At 48.9% G+C, this 16,996-nt stretch overlaps 1 protein-coding gene across 4 annotated transcripts in view; it reads right to left on the bottom strand.

Annotated features, from left to right (window-relative positions):
* The window catches only part of ANKIB1 (ankyrin repeat and IBR domain containing 1), a 2,153,692-nt gene that overhangs the window by 1,821,849 nt on the left and 314,847 nt on the right, over window positions 1–16,996 (bottom strand). For all 4 annotated transcript variants that reach the window (XM_069648430.1, XM_069648432.1, XM_069648433.1 and 1 more), the window contains exon 5: window positions 15,257–15,374. In XM_069648430.1, the coding sequence (XP_069504531.1) occupies window positions 15,257–15,374 (118 nt within the window). The remainder of the gene's footprint in view (window positions 1–15,256; window positions 15,375–16,996) is intronic.

The following is a 16,996-nucleotide window of genomic DNA, read 5'->3' as shown; positions in this document are numbered from 1 at the left end:
AACAGTCCCATTCCTCCTAAAATCCTGGACAAGTCAGCATATATCCAAATCCAGCACTAGCTCGAGACCAATAATCTCCTAGGTCTATGACAGTTGGGCTTCAGACCACTCCATTACACCGAGACGGCACTCATTGACTTGAAAACGCAAATTGATTCACTCAAGGACAAAAGACAATGTGCCTTGCTCCTTCTACTAGACCTATCGACCGCCTTCAATCTGGTGGACCACACAATCCTCTGCAAGCACCTGTCCTCTGCAGCTAACTTCTCTCAAAAAGCCTCTGACTGGATTCAATCCTTTCTCAACAACAGGTCAATGAGGGTTTTCTCTGTGTCGGCAGCCGCTGACCCATCCCCGATTACATGTGGAGTCCCTAAGGGCGCGTGCGTGTCCCCCACTGTCATGGGCGCTGCTCCCGAGGGGCCAGGACTGGCCCAGCGCCCTCAGAAGCAGACACGTCTTCCACTACTCCGGACCCAGCAGACCCCTACAGGGGCCCTTTGGACCGTGTCCTGGCGCCTTTGGTGCCAGGCTCATGAAGGGTTTCAGTCCCGGCGCCATAGGAGCCGGGCTCATATTAATAAACAGTGTAATAATGCTTGGGTGGACTTACCTGAGGCAGACCATGCTGCATATTTACCCAGAACAATCCAGTCTGGTTGAAGTCCCCAGCCATCAGGGCTGGGAGGAACTATTCCCTCCATTCAGGAACTCTTTTCTTTCCTGGGTGGAACCGGTGGAAGAACACACACTGGAAGCACTTCTCTGCTATTTAAACCACGCCCGATGGAAAACACGTGCTTCACGTTATTCTGCAGCAGCAGCAGGACGCTCACCGAGTCGGCTCCTGCATTCCAGGTCCAGAGTCATCTTCAGCTTCCGCGCAGCAACCTGTGGATGAAGAAAGACACAGAACAATACTTACCAGATCCCGGAATCCAGTCACGGGCAAAACCTGCAAAGAATAAACATAAGGTTAGAAAAGTGTAATTCGCTCGCAGCCGCGCCCGCTTACCTGATCCATCCGTGATTGCAACGAAGCGAACCGCGGCCTTCTCTTCGGCAGCTTCTCTGCACCTGAAAGGCAAAGGACATAATTAAAAAGGGGTTCGGGTGAAGGCAGTCTCATTCAACTTAACTTACCAGTTTTTGCACGCGCAGAAGCGGCCGCATCAACCGCAGCATCCCGGCACCTGAAAACTAGAAAAAGGACATTATTAGAGGTGCCATTAAAAGCGGTCAACGAACATTATACTTACGTGCATCGGCACATGCAGCGGCAACGGAAAACTACGCCCACAGCATCCCGAGGCCTAAAACAAAGGAAAAGGGACATTATTGAGGTGCCCATCTTTTAAAGCCTAAAGACTACAGTATACTTACAGGCATCCGCTCGTGCAGTAACGGCGGCAACGCTCTTCGGCATCCCAGCACCAGTGCCACAACTAAGGCCGCAAAAGACTTGAGCCTCAACACTGAACTCATCCAGTGACGTAACTGGAATCCACGCACCCCTGCACCAGACGCAGGATGGAGAGCTCAGCATTTATACGCCTAAGGTGAGAGCTCGCCGAGACAAGTAAAAAGCTAGGCTGTGGGAGAAACTGGCGATAGGTGGGAGAAGGAATCCCATCAAACGGTGATTAATCCTTTTTCTTCCACCTGCAGAAAACTTACCCTGCAAGTCAGACATTCGATAAGAGGAAGCACAGTCCTGAGAGTCGTCCAAGCTCTACGCTTCTCCATTGAAGAAACGATAGCAGCCCAGCCGGATCAGCGCCTCCGTGGTTATCAGGTGAGCGTTAAACCCACCATGTACAATATATTTACCAAGGCGTTATTCGACAAATTGGACCATCTATGCAGATGATACCCAGATACTCCTATCCCAATCTGGAGACTATGACCTACATCTAGGCCTCCTCAGCAAAATGTACAGAATCATTCAGGCATGGATGGCAGCCTATGTTTATGCCTAAATGACGACAAAATGGAAATCCTAACCTTAGGGGCTCCAACCCATCTCAACAAACTCGATGCGCAATACACATCTTTCAACATTGATGGTACTGCCATTAAAGTGGCCAAAGAAAACAAAACATTAGGCTTTTATCTAGACGCTACTCTGAACATGGGTAAGCAAGTCAATGCGATGTCTTCCGCAACAGTGCACACATGTAAGCCGATTCACGCTTGCAAACCCTACTTATCCACTAAGAGCTGCATTACTCTAGCGAGAGCCTTAATATTGGCGAAACTCGACTACTGCAACACCCTCTTTGCAGGAACCAGCAAACAAACCACTAACAAACTTCAAATTCAACAAAATAATGCTTTGAGAACCGCTCTAAGCATTCCAAAAAGAGAACACATCTCTGAAGCCAGAAGAGATAACAAATGGCTATCCATCAATTCAAACTAGTCTCCATCACCCACAAATGTCTTAACAACGCTGCCCCACAGTACCTCCAAGAAGAAAATCATCAGAAAATAGTCTACTCGCCACAATAGGGCTGCCCAATCTTGCTGCATTATAGTTCCCAAACTTAACCTGAAAAGCGCAGGTGGGAATAGCTTCCCGGTCCAAGCTGCCCAATATTGGAATGCCCTACCCTTGCACTTCCGAACAGATCAAACCCTCCTTAGCTTTAGTAAAAACACTTGGCTTGCCTCTAACGACATCTGAATGTAACCTTGTCATGCTTCAACCTCACTTTGTACTATTTTTGTATTGCACTTTTACCTGTAACTTGCCTGTATTGTAAAGAGTAATATCTTACCTGTAACTATCCTGTACTGCATATAAACACTGCATACTCTTGTCGCGGCCAGATACCTTTGGGTTAGGAGCGCTTTATAAACAAATAAAAAATAACGCAATGTTTTATGAAGAGCTCCGCATTACGGCGACCAGATAGCTGGGTGGAAAAAAAATAATAGGAGGGACCTCGATAGGCGAGTAATTTTGGGTACACTTCACGTCACGTTAGGGATAGTGTTACAGGCACACTCATGCTGACATCCCCTTTTGATTCTCGAAAGACAAGATGCAATACTCTGCGGTTACCGCTGGATGTTGGACTATTGCACAGCATGTGATTCTAAGCCGATTAACAAGCATCAGAAGATACAGTTATATACCTACTTCTTCTACATTAACGTTGCCATACATTCACTGTCACTTTTACCTTTTCATACTTAGGTCTTTGAATATTAATTTCGTCATTACAGGGGAGACCCATTGTAATGCCCCCCTTTTTCAAAACCCATATTCTTACCGCCACCCTACTTTGACCATAACTGTAGCCTTAAAGCTAACCTTAACCATATGCATTGTACCTTGAACATTCAAAGTAAATGCAAGAAATAAATGGATGAAGAAGTAAATGTAGAAAAGGTAAGTGTAGAAGAAACTTTCTGGTTGAAGTAGAGGGGGATACCTATTATGGCACAGGATAGTTCCTTCCTGTATTATGTATCGGTTCTGTAAGGGTGCAGATGTAGACGTGGGACACAAAGGTGGCATGCGTGTTGGCATTAACTTATTTAACAGAAGAATAAGGAAGAACCCCATCTGTCCTCATAACTAAGAGGGGTTTCCGTGCCTCAAATAAAACTAAGGATGTCAGGATGTCCGTCAAAATCAAAATAGTCTACTGTCCTATGTCCCCAAACCTTTCTCTTACAGTTCAAAAGAAAAAACAAACTAGTGGGTTATAGCCTGATCCCAAGAAGATGGGTCCCTCCTTCTAGATGGTTTTAGGCAGTTTGTAAATGATGGGGGAATATCCTCCTTTCCCTGGCCTTCACTAGGCTGTTCTGTAAAGCTCCACACAAGCGGGGAGGGAGACTTCCTTTGCCAGGCCTTCTCAGGCGATTCTTTATAGTTCCACAAAGGTGGGGAAAATCTCTCGGCCCACACCTTTCGTAGGCTCATCTTCAATAGTCTCAATAATGTCTTAATTTTTACCAGAGGATACATCTTTCCTCCTCTGTTCCTCTTGACTTTTACCAAAGGATCTTTCTTCCCCATGTCTTCTCTTGTCAATATGAGGGTCCCAGACCCCCTCTCTGTGTTTATGTCTCTCAATCAGGCCCGGTTCACTATCCTGCAAGGACATGTCTTCTCTTTTGGCTTCTTTGTGGTACTTTCTCACCCAAAATATCTACATTTTGTTTCTCTGCCGGTCGCACTGGGACGAGGAAGATTGTCCCCCAATCCTCCCAACCACAGCATCTAGGGGTTCCCTACGCATACCTACTAATAGGTGCACAAGGGTGCAGTCCTCAGCAAGCTCTTCTGGCTTCCCCTGCTCTCGTGCAGTCAGCTCTCGGCAGCTCCACTACGCTGGTTTCTCCAATTAAGTCGGGTCTCGTCTGGATCACCAAGTGGGCTTTCTTCCTGCCACCGGACTTTGGGTATCCCAGCCTCCACGTAAGTTTTGGCTTCTTTCTGTCGTTTCCAATGCCTGCTTCCTTCTCAAGGTGTCCATCTGGGTCTGCAGCACGTCCTCTCAGTGCGGCGTCGCTTCCCAGCTCGATGCTATGCAGCAGGACTGACTCTGAGGAAAGTCCTTCATCAGTTTTTATGGTTAGTTGGCTCTTGAATTTCAGATAGCTGGTATGTTTGTCTTGGTTCAGTGCAAAGGTCTTACCAGGTTACTCACCGTAGTGACCACCTTACTCCAAGTCCATAGTCCCCTTTCCTCCATACTTGTGGGACATCTCTCCGTCCTGTGGGACGGGACTGGAGCACTTTGTAAAAAGCATCCACATTTTTCCAAAAATGTGTCCTTCCTCTCTTTCCTGCGCGGGGCCCTGCACGCGGCCGTAACCCCGCCCACCTTGGCTCCGCCCCACGCATTGCCCCTCAGTCCTTTTCTTTGCCAGGTCAGAGACCCATTACCAATACAGAGGAACCTTAAAGGGGACGGCGGGCGGGCGTATGGAGGAAAGGGGACTATGGACTAGGAGTAAGGTGGTCACTACGGTGAGTAACCTGGTAATACTCCTACGTCCCATCCTCTTTCCTCCATACTTGTGGGAGATTTCCAAGCACTCCTTACAGGAACTACAGGTCGATGGAAATACCCCTTATTGAAAAAGGTTCTTCAGCACAGCCTGACCAAACTGAGCATCAGCTCTAGAACTCATATCGAGGCAGTAATGCTTACAGAAAGCAGATGGAGAGGCCCAAGTAGCTGCCCTAGCGATGGACTCCCAGGGAACATACTTCTGAAAAGCAACCACAGCTGCCTTGCCCCGTACCAGGTGTGCATGAATACCTTTAGGAGGTTTCAGCTTTTGGACAGTGAAAGACTCCGTGATACAGGCGGCAATCCACCTAGAAATAGTTGCCTTGGACGCCGGTTTGCCTTGAGGGTTGCCGAAAGTCACAAAAAGTTAAGAACTTCTAAGCTCGGAAGTCCTATCCAGGTAGAATTTAAGAGCTATTCGGGCATCAAGACAGTGTAGAACCCTCTCCGCCTCAGAGGCGGGGTTCGGAAAAAAGACCGGTAGGGAGATCGACTGATTCAAATGGAATTCAGTCACCACCTTCGGCAGAAAAGCCGGATTAGTTCGAAGGACTACCTTGTCCTTGTGAAAGACCAAGAAAGGATGCTCCACCGACAATGCCTGGAGCTCACTCACTCTCCTTGCCGATGTGCCGGCGACCAAAAAGGACACTTTCCAAGACAAGTACTCGAGGTCCACTGTAGCCATCGGCACAAAGGGTTTATGGCACAGCGCCGTCAGGACAACAGTCAGGTCCCATGGCGGGTGCGGATTACGAACTGGAGGGTAAAGGCATGTTAAACCAGCAAAATGCCTCTTTACCACTGGGTTAGCCAGAGAGTATGAACACTGATCCGTAGAGAGATAAGCAGAGACTGCTGACAGGTAAGTCCTGCATGACAGAACATGAACCCCTGACTCTGCTAGGGAGAACACGAAGGACAACACTGCGTCAACCGTGGCCCCCCCTTGGATCCAATTTCTTCTCAAGACACCAATGACAGAACCTGAGCCATTTACTCTTGTACTGAGATCTGGTCGAAGGTTTTCTGGCTGCCTGGATAATACGCATGTTATCCGCAGACAAATTCATATGCCCTAAAGACCTGAACTCAGGCACCAAGACGCCAAGCTGAGCGATTGTGGGGAGGGGTGCCACAGCTGCTGCTCCCCCTGGTGGAGAAGATCGGGAGTTACCGGTAACCTGATCGGCGGATAAACCGACAGGTGTTGGAGTTCTGAGAACCAAAACCTGGCCGGCCACCACAGGGCTATCAGTAGAAGAGAACAGTTCACCGAGTTCTTCAACTTGCAAATTGCCCGGTGAACTAGAGGCAGAGGCGGGAAGGCGTAAACTCTCATGTTGTGCCATGGAATCTCTAGAGCATCCCCCAGAGAGGAGGCTCCCAGCCCCCCTCTGGAGGCATACAGAGGAAGCTTCTTGTTTGCCACCGTCGCGAAGAGGTCCACCTCCGGTGTGCCCCAACGCAAGAAAATCCATGAGAGGATCTCCGCCTTCAACTCCCACTCGTAGCTGACCACTGTCCGCCGGCTGAGGGCATCCGCTGTGACATTCAGCTGGCTCGGGATGTGCACCGCAAGCAGCCAGACGCCACGAAGCATGGCCCACTCCTATATCTGGATGGACAGATCCACCAAAGGTGCCCACCGCGCAGGCAACAAAAATTTGTGCCGAAGGGGTATCCGAGCATTTCGGTCATAAACTGACCGATAAAGATGCGCACAAGGCCGAGAAACCCGCCCTACACCTGAGGCCGATGGCGCAGCTGTAGGGGTAGCGTTCGAAATGGCCGCCGCGGTCGTGGCGGGAACGGGTGCCATTTTGTCATCACCTGAGGAGTGCGGCACGTGAGGAAGTGAGGCAGGGGTCCCCGCCGATGTATCAGGGGTCTTAACTTTAGCCTTAACATAAGGAACCTCGGCAGAGCCGGTACTATGAGGCCTGGAATGTTTCTGCGACATACCAACCGCCAAATTAGCCTTCTCAGGAAGGACCTCGGCGCTGCCGGTAAAAGAAGAATTTCCCTTCTTTGCCCCCTCAACAAATCTGGAGTAGCCGCAAGAGCAGGAACGGTGAGAAACAACCTTGACCGATAAGGCCTTGCCAGACCCTCAGAAATGTTGGTAGCTTTAGCCTCTGTACGAGGGACCTCAGACCCAGGTCCGGTAACAGCCTTACTCGCGCGGGCCTCGAACATCCGTTCGGTAGCACCAAGCCCCACCAAGGCCTCGGGGCGCACCCCGTCATAAGAGCCAGTCATCCAAATACAGATACTCATGGATACCCTGAAGACGAAGATTGGCCGCAATCACTGACATCATCTTCGTGAAGACACGCGGCGCTGAGCTGAGGCCAAAAGGAAGCACCCGAAACTGGAAGTGCTCCTCTCCCAAAGAGAAACGGAGGTACCTCCTGTGTGGAGCCCAAATCAGGATATGCATGTACGCATCCTGAAGGTCCACCACGCTGAGCCAATCACCCGCCTGCAAGGAGGAGCGAATCTGGCCGGGCGTGATCATCTTGAATTTCTCTTGGGGTAAGGAAAGATTGAACTGGGAAAGGTCTAGGATGGTGCGCAGGCCAGCCTGGTTGGGTTTGGGCACCATAAACAGCCGGGAGTTGAAGCCCTCCCCTCGCTCCCCGAGGGGGAACTGGTTCCACAGCTCTGAGGAGCAGAAGTTTCTGAACCTCGGCCTTGAGGGAGGGTGAGCCCGACAGCTGAAAAGGAGGGTTGAGGGGTGGGGTAGGGGGTCAAGGTAAACGGAAGCCCGCCTGAGCGACTGACGAGACCCATCTGTCTTCTGTGATGGTCTGCCACACGTCCCAATGAGACGCGATGCGTCCTCCCACCGGGGTCTCGTGCGAGCACGGAAAAACCTCATTTGGCAGGCTTATCGGTGGCGGTGCCACCTGAACCTGATGAGGAGGCTGATGAGCGGGAGAAATACCGCGTACGCTGTTGTCTACGGCGGTTATTTCCCGCAGGAGTGTCCACTCTGCGCGATTTGCGGTCGAGGAAGCCCCTGAAACCAGAAGGTTGACTCTGCGATAACGGTCTGAGGTTTGAAAGGAGCTTTAACCAGAACAGACAATGATTTAGCCGTCTGAGTGCTATCCTTGGTTTTGGTGAGCTCTACATCAGTAGAAGAATGAAAAAGCTCCTTACCATCGAATGGAAGGCTCAAAACCTTGTCTTGCACTTCCTTCGAAAACTTAGTGGCATGCAACCACGCTTGCCTCGAGGTATCAACCCCGAGCATCATGTCCCGAGCCGAGGTGTCTACGTGATGAGCCGCAGCCTCCAGGAGATCCTGGGCCAAGACCCTGGCATCGGAAAGGGCACCTCTGAAATCTTCCAACTTCTCGACCGGAATGTGCTCATCAAACTCAGACAGACCTTTCCACATCCGCATGTTAGCTCCCGCCAAAATCAATTCGGCATTGGCCTGCCTGAGCTGCAAGGCCGAATTGGCAAAGATTTTCCTCCCTAGGGAGTCCAGGAGCTTGTCCTCCTTTCCCAAGACCTGAGTAGCCGTCGCGGAAGAGGTTGCTGCAGGTCTGGACTGCAACGTGGCCGCAGCCACCACTGTGGAGGAGGGAGGCGGACAAGACGACAAGGCCACTTCCTCCGAAGACTGCAGCCTGTACCTCGCGTCAATCTTCTTATTGACGAAACGTCCTGAGTGTGGCTTCTCCCAGACTCTTCGGACCTCAGCCAAAACATCCTTCTGCAGAAAAAGGCCGGTACGCTCCAAAGGAGACAGGGTGAACGCCCCAGAAAGCACACCCTCCTGTGGAGCAGGTGCCTCGGGAACCGGGACATCTAAGAAATTCATCATGTCCAGTACCCGGTCATGAAAAGCTCTAACAGAGCGGGGAAGGTCCTCGTTGTCCTGCTCGCCTTGAGGGTCATCTGACAGGTCAGGATCCTGCTGAACCGTGTCAGGCACTGCCTTGTCCACTGGGGCCAACGGTGGCAAAGACGGAAGAGAAGGGGCAGGCACCACAGGCAAAGGAGGCGTCGGCAAAAACCACCAGAGGAACGGGTGGAGCCCGAGGCGCTGGTGGACACATTTCCTTAAAAAGCCCTTTGAAATACTCCCTCATGGGGTCGGTGCGCATAAGCGCTTCAAATTTACCGAAAAAAGCGTCCTCAGGAGATTGCTTCGGAACCTGAGGAGGCCTCTCATGAGGTGGACAAATCCAGGGACGTAACGGAGAAGTGGGCCATGCCGGGCCATCCGCCGACGTATCCACATAAATCAAAGGGGCTGCCCCTGCAGGCAACAAAACATTGTGCGGAAGAGGCATCCGGGCGTTCCAATCATAAACGGGCCGGTAAGGATACGCACAAGTGACCTTATGTTCACCCAAGGGACCGAACCCTACACCAGAGGCCGATGGCGTAGTTGTAGGGGTAGTACCTAAAATGGTCGCCGTGGTCGTGGCGGGAACGGCCGCCATTTTGTCTTCATCTGAGGGGAACTGCGGCACGTGAGGATGTGAGGCAGGGTTCCCCGTCGATGGATCAGGGGTCTTAATTTTAACCTTAACATAAGGAACCTCGGCAGAGCCGGTACTATAAGGCCTGGAATGTTTCTGCGACATACCAACCGCCAACTGAGCCTTCGAAGGAAGGACCTCGGCACTGCCGGTAAAAGAAGAACCTTGCTTCTTTGCCCCCTCAACAGATCTGGTATCACCACAAGAGCGGGAATGGTGAGAAACCGCTTTCACCGACAGGGCCCTGCTCGGCCCCTCAGAACTGCTGGTAGCCTTAGCCTCTGTACGAGGGACCTCGGGCCTAGGCCCGGTAATAGCCTTATCGGCACGGGCCTTGAACATCCGTTCGGTAAACACAAGCCCAGCCAAGGCCTCGGGGCGCACCCCGGTCTTGTTTTTAAGGGAAGCCGAAAGAGAGGCCTCAGAGCAAGCTCCGGTACCCTGTGACTCAGCAGTACTGGGTCTACACACAGCCCCCACAGGAGGGGCCTTGGAAGTTATTCCGGTGTACACAGGCCCCTTACGGGGACCCTCGGAGAAAACTCTGGTAGAATTATTAGGCCCGACAGGCACCTCAGGGCGAACCCTGGTGACAGAGCGATCAACGCCCCTCCCGGCTCGAGAGGAACCCGGGAAGGTATCCCCCGGCCAGGGTGCTTTGAAAACTAAAGAACTTACCGGGCGTTTCTTCTTCTCGTCGATGAACGCCTGAAAATGAGATGGGGGAGCGCGTCGGACCACCTCCTCCCACCGTTCCAACCGACGTTGAAGAGCCCGGACCGAAAGGGAGTCACAGTAAAAACACGAGTCCCAGCGGTGTTCCGGACCCAAACACTCTAAACAAAGAGGATGGGGATCCGCCCTAGCGAAGCGACGAAGGCACGAAGAGCAGTCTGGAAAGTCTAATTTAAAAGACATAGACAGACTATAAGACGAACGCTAGCGAGAGCCAGAGAGGAAAACAGGGAAGAAAATCTTCCGAGGATGCAAGTGCGTCCGGCCCCGATCGAGCGGAGAAAAGGACTGAGGGGCGATGCGTGGGGCGGAGCCAAGGTGGTCGGTGTTACGGCCGCGTGCCGGGCCCCGCGCAGGAACGAGAGGAAGGACACATTTTTGGAAAAATTTGGATGCTTTTTACAAAGTGCTCCGGTCCCGTCCCACAGGACGGAGAGATGTCCCACAAGTATGGAGGAAAGGGGACGGGACGTAGGAGTATTCATTGCTCTGTTCTTCATGTTAGTACTTGTGGAGCCACCCATTCCTCTACTTTCCTCATTCTTCCTCGTCACAGTATTGTCCATCTTATAGACAGGGCTACTATGCATGAAGAGGCTAACAGAAGAAGAGTAGACATAAGGGGTGGGGGTGCTAGGGCCCTATCCATGTGGTGTGGTGCATGATGTAGGGCGGAATGGTGGTTGACATACCGCGTTCTCTCTTGATAGTCTTCCACTCTGCCGCAGAGAACAACTCCCCCCCCCCCCATGGGATCCTCCCGCTGAGTTCCACCCCCCAAAAGGACTATCAGTTAGCAGCCTCACACCTTCCGGGCCCCATTTGAAGGGTGTTCCCCCTGGGGAGAAGTGATGACATCAAGGGATTTGTCACAGTTCTCAAACAAAGAAGACAGGTACATCTGTCTACTTCCACCACTGTCATCCCGCAACTGTACTGAAAACAAGCGAGATAACGGAACCGAGTCAAAGGGCCAGTCTGCCCATTGCTAAATTACATCCCACAACTGACAAACCTTGCAGTGAGGAAGTGGCTGTCTGCATTAGAGTGAAACATTAGTTGTCATCTTAAGAAACTTCAGTACCACCAGTTATTGTCATTCAGTATTCCATCTTCCGGTTCATGGGTTAGGAATTTGTCAGGTCCTGTGTAAAGCAGTTTGGATGCAAAGTTTGTTTTTTAGAATTGCATTTCAATACAGTGCAGGATCTGCAATGTTATTAAAACATTTTATTTTACAAGCCTTTACACCAGTTACATGTCCCACTGGCTGTGCGTTTTCTTCAGTCTTTCCCAGGAGCTCTTTGGATTATTTACTTTAGTTTTCAACAGGTATTTATAAAGGTCAATGTCTTTTTCATTAATTTAAAACAGAATCTTTTATTCCAGTACAGCATTACCTTATTTTCTTTTGGTTGCCAGCACTTTGAACGTCCACCTGTGGTGGTCAACCAGTAACCTCCTTTGCTTTTCAGTGTCCTTGCAAGTTACCCATATAAGGGTCCTGGAAATAGTGATCTACTAGCCAAGTAGCCTGAGGTTCTATGTGTTTTAGAAATGTCCCAGCTGTTATGTCTGTGCATCTTCTCCGGTTATCTCAACACTTGAACAGTCTGGGGCTTGTGGTTTCTCTCTTGGTTCTTTTCTTTCCCTGTGTCGCTTGAGCGTCACAGCATTTTGTTCAGCTCCTCACTTGCAAGGTAACAGCTTCCATCTTGCAGTGTTTCTTTTTTGGCTTCCCATCAGGATGTCAGGCTCGGCGCCTCTGGAATTTCCCTGGCTGGTCCAATAATGGCTTGTTTCAGGTTTCCCACCCCCTGCTCTTACCAGCAGGACAACCAGCTACTAAACTCCTCCTGACTGCTCTCTCTCTTCATGACAACCTTTCTGCCATTGCCGTTAACACTGAGCACAGGTGCAAGTCCTTTCTTTATGGGGTCATCCTGGGTCCTGCTCATATCATGCAACTAGACCTTAAAGTTAACTGTAGGTGAATTCAGTCTATTTACATATATCACATCACTTGCAGATCTTTAGAGAGCGACATGTCACAGGGCTAAATGACCAAATGGTGCCAGAGATGCAATCCGACACACTGCAACCACATACAAGTCCAGACTAGCCCGCACAGTGTTTGGCAAGATTGTATGTCGTATCCCTGTGGGAGACTACACCAGCCTGGTCCTCTTGGCAACAGGTACCCAGCCTTTGGTATAGGCCTGTACTACCCAAATTGGTAGAGTGACTGAGCAGCCATGCTCATCTCAAGAAGTGTCAATGTGAGCTGTAGGGTCGTAATAGAGATTCACAGTGACATGTTTTCAAACAACACTTATACTCAAGGTTTCTTGATTAAAATAATGATGTTTTAATTTAACAGTCAGTTTTAAAATAAGCGTTCTTTAGAAGGGAACAATATGCAACACTTAAATACACTTAAAAAAATACACTCCTTCAGTTCAGTGAAGTAAGTAGATACCCTTTTGGGATGGCACACTGATACTTTGTACACCCCGAGGGGACTTCAAAAGTTAGGACATTGTGGACATTAATATATCACTTGTCACACTTAAATGTTAATACTAAAGTTGTGGCAAAAAGGAAAAGGTTAGGGAAGGAAACCATAGTTAATAAGTTCCTCAAACAGGTAAGCACTTTAGAATCCCCAAATGAAACATAGGTTACCCCATTCCCAGCTGTAGAAGCAAGGTATGTATGACTTTTTGGAAGCACAGGATCAACACAAAGTCAGAGAGTAAGAAGAGTCTGCAGGGAGCCAGGGCAGCCAATGTCAATTGAGCAAAATCCAGGGGAGGGGAGATGAGGCACTTCTTGAAGATAGCACAAAAGTCTTGCACAATGTTAAAGAGATTTTGTTGTAAATAGAACCACTGTTGGGCCACAAGCTGGGAGGCTTGTGAAGGGCAAAGCTGCAAGAAAAGTTGCAGCAAATTAAAGTCTCCAGTGAGAGCAAGCAAGCTACACACAACAAGAGGTTGGTACCCCTAGTTACGCAGTAGCTTCAGTCTGAAGATGAGGTTCCAGCTGGCTTCTGTTCCTGTTGTAGTCCTGCAGATCCTATTGTTCCTGGGCCTCAGTAGTGGGGACAAGAGGGAGGACATCTGGGGACTCCTGCACTACAGTTTGAAGGTCGGCGGCAGCAATGGGCACAATTCAGATCAGCAGCACTACGCGGTTTCAGCTACTCGCGAATAGCACCACCGCGGTTCTTGGACACCTTGTGGACTTTCCTTGCTTCTGGGGACCAGCACCCTGTTGAGGTGGCTCAGGCTTGGTTAGGCCTGCTTCGAGGGAGTCCAGAGGCTCTTCAAGGAGCTCGGTTCCGGCTTAAAGGCGATGCAGTCGATTCTGGTGTTCCTGTCCCCTGGCACTCGATTCCTGCGGCAGCAAAGAAGTACAGCCAGTAGAGAGAGGGGTTCCAGTCGAGTTTGTCTGGGGCTGATTGGTCCCACCAACCCAAGGGGAGAAGTCGTCCTTTCTGGGCTTCTCTAGTCGATTAGAAACTCAGAGCTTCAGCACTGCAGCAGGGCCGAACCGGGCAAACCAACAGTCCAGGAGGGTGCAGCAAGCTTCTCTTCCAGTTTCTTCTTTGTTCCTCTGTCCAGTGGTCAACTCTGCTTTCCTTGCAAAAGACCTTGTCTTTTATGCAAGGCTCACCCATTCATTTGCAGCCTAGCTGTCACTCACAGAGCAGGATGGCTGTCATTGCCGGACAGCCAGCCAAACACCTTTGGGTGCATTCCTGTAATGAAGGAGACTAAGCACAGGGAGTTCCGGGAACCTCCCCCGCCTCCTGTCCTGACAGACACGCTGGAGCAAGAGGCGGGCTTCACCAGTGAATCCCCCCAAAGACCAAACGAACAAAGGGGCGAAACCTGGTTTGGCACGCAGAATAAATCTCAAGAAGGACCTTTACAACAAGAAATGGCAAAAAAAGAAGACCAGGGCCATTTTGACAAAATGGGCACCCATGGGTGCAATACTGCAGCTGCTAATTCAGCCTGCAGTAAAAACGCACAATGGTATGAAAAAGTAAAGCACTGCCACCAGCCATTAATTGTAGAAAGGATAACATAAAAATGTTACATTATAAGCTAGATAAAGGGGATACTAGGTAACTCCTCCAGTACTCTATTGTAAGATGGTGTGTGCTGGTCTACAAAAAGATAAAGGTAAGTAAAGTCAATTTCACTTTACTACTCTTGGAAAGAGTAGTTTACCCAAGAGAAGGTATTTAAACCTTTGAAGAAATCCAAAGGATTTCTCTGTGACACTGCACTGAGGGTGCTGTGTGTCAGAATACAAAAATATGCTGCCTATGGAGTTTGTCAGACTCCAAAACCAAAAGAAACAGGGTTCAAATCAAAGATAAAAACACAAGAGAGTGGGAAAAAGGTCTCGTTCTCTAGGATGAAAATTAAAAGTCCTAAAGTCCAGCAAAAGAGCTCAGGGTCTCTAAGGTAGAAGGGAATTAACACATAATTGAGAATTCTCCCTAACACACAGAATGGTCCATGAACCTGTGTGACACTGCAAACCCAGTGTTGCAGTACCCAGTGCGCCCTACGCCAAGCTCACAATACCAGTGCTCCCTTGTATACGCTTGGCTCACCGTGCCATTTGCAGATTTCTGTTCCCTGCATCATCTTGTAGCCTCTGTGACACCATGACATGCTGACGACTTGTCTGTTTCGGGTTGGTCAGTATGAGACTAGTCTTGCTTCGTCTGCCAATGTTAATTTAATTATCTATGCAAGTAATATTCAAGCTCACATTCAGGATTTCTGCTTAATAAATACCTACACGTCAAACAACTGGTGAAAAGATTAACTTGTCCAATTGCGCAGAAATTCAATAGATTTTCATACACATTACAAAACACACATCAGTTTGTTATCAAGAAATACCATAAAACATGCTTTGAAATAATTGTACTATTCCAATGTATGCACTTACCATGTGCCCTGAGCAAAGCCTCTGCAGTAAACAGTGGTGCTTGAAGCATATCCGCTGTCTCCACTATAAGCATATCCTTAAGCCTGCGCAAGTCCTGAGGTCTTAAACCTTCATAAGGCTTTGGAGAAAAGTAAACACGTTATTTCAAGTAAAGGGTGTACTAAGTGACCACAAGATTACAAACAAGATTATTCAAGCAATTAATTACAATTTTCCAGGCAAAACTCTGGCAGACATATCTTTTTCAAATCGCATGTCTGCTCAGTTCTATGTGAAAAGACCTAATTTTAAAGCTCTCAGGAGAAAAAGACTAATTTACAATGACTAATTTTATATTGATTGGAAAATCAGCATTGTAAAGGTGTTTTTCTCTTAAGAGCTCCAAAATGAGTATTTATTTTATATTTGAGGGTGCTGGGGGGGTTTCACCGGCTGAGCCCCCCCCTTTGTTCCCTCACACGCCAACCACTCACCCACCATCTGCTGTGAAATTGTGGGTGTTTTGCCGCCCCAACCCCCATCTCTCAGCCCCCACCACCTCACCCAAGATCCCTCCCACCCGAGACTCCACCCAAACCACATCACAGCCAGACACTCAAAACACACCAACACACGCGCGCACACACACACAGTTACCCGTTCCCCTTGCCCTCCGCCTCCGGGTCCCGCAGAGCCTGTCAGCCCATGCGTGCACCTCTGTGCGGTAGGGGCGTGACAGATCTATTTAGAAAGATCGCTCCGTGTGGTCACGGAGCGGTCCTTCTAAATCGAACTTTTTGTGAAAAATCTTTATAAAAAGTTATTTTCACCTAGTGCCCAAGTGTCCAAAATGATCAAAGGATCGTCATGTAGTCCCAGGGTTTGATTAAAACTCCATGTCCTAGCTTGATATAGCAAATTATTAGATTTATGACACTGAAAAGTGAAGGAGGGTGAGCACAACGCTAAACAGCTACATTCATTTGTTAATGTGTATCTTTGAACAGTGCATATAATAGTTTGAGCAAGCTGGTATAAAAGCCCATAGCACAAGGGTGTATAATGCCACAATAAAGGTTCAGAGTTACTCTTTATTGTAGATCTATCACACTGCCAGCAAGCGACAAAAGCCAATTAATGAAATGAGTGACTTCAGTTTAAGGTCCCTGGTTGCAAAAACAATTGTTTTGGAAGGGAGGTGATTTAGAATGCCATCAAAACAATCCAGTACAAATTAGTACACAATATTTAAAAAGTTCTTTGAGCATTTCTATAGATTCTAACAGAGGATAGGGTGTGTGGTACAGCGTTTTTTAACAGACCACCAATAACGTTAGTCTATCAAGTGGCAACACCATTTTCAATTATCAACATATCCTTTCACATCGCTTACATCTTTTTTAGAACTAATTTACAACCTCAGGTCCATCTACCTAAAAGCTATTTACTCGTCTTCAATAGGAGGAAAATATGAACTACCCCATTTCTCCTCACGTCCACCTTCATATTCTTGCAACATACCAGTACATCCTTTTACAACACCACTTCCTACACCTTAAAGGAAGGGTCACTCCCCTGCACTGTTCTTCAATGAATCGTCAGTACTCCTGCTCTGCACACCTCATGTTGATATATTATGACTGTTTTCTATGGAGAATCAATTACATTCCAATGAACTTATCCATGAGACTCACCCTGGTTCTTCAAGACAGTCTTGTGGTACCAAATCACTTTTGGCACCTCTATGAACCCACAACATCC

This window comes from Ambystoma mexicanum, chromosome 2q (assembly GCF_040938575.1).
Source record: "Ambystoma mexicanum isolate Mex_15411 chromosome 2q, UKY_AmexF1_1, whole genome shotgun sequence".
NCBI lineage: Eukaryota > Metazoa > Chordata > Amphibia > Caudata > Ambystomatidae > Ambystoma > Ambystoma mexicanum.
The sequence above is the reverse complement of the archived record's forward strand: the minus strand, read 5'-3'. Positions and strand labels throughout refer to the sequence as shown.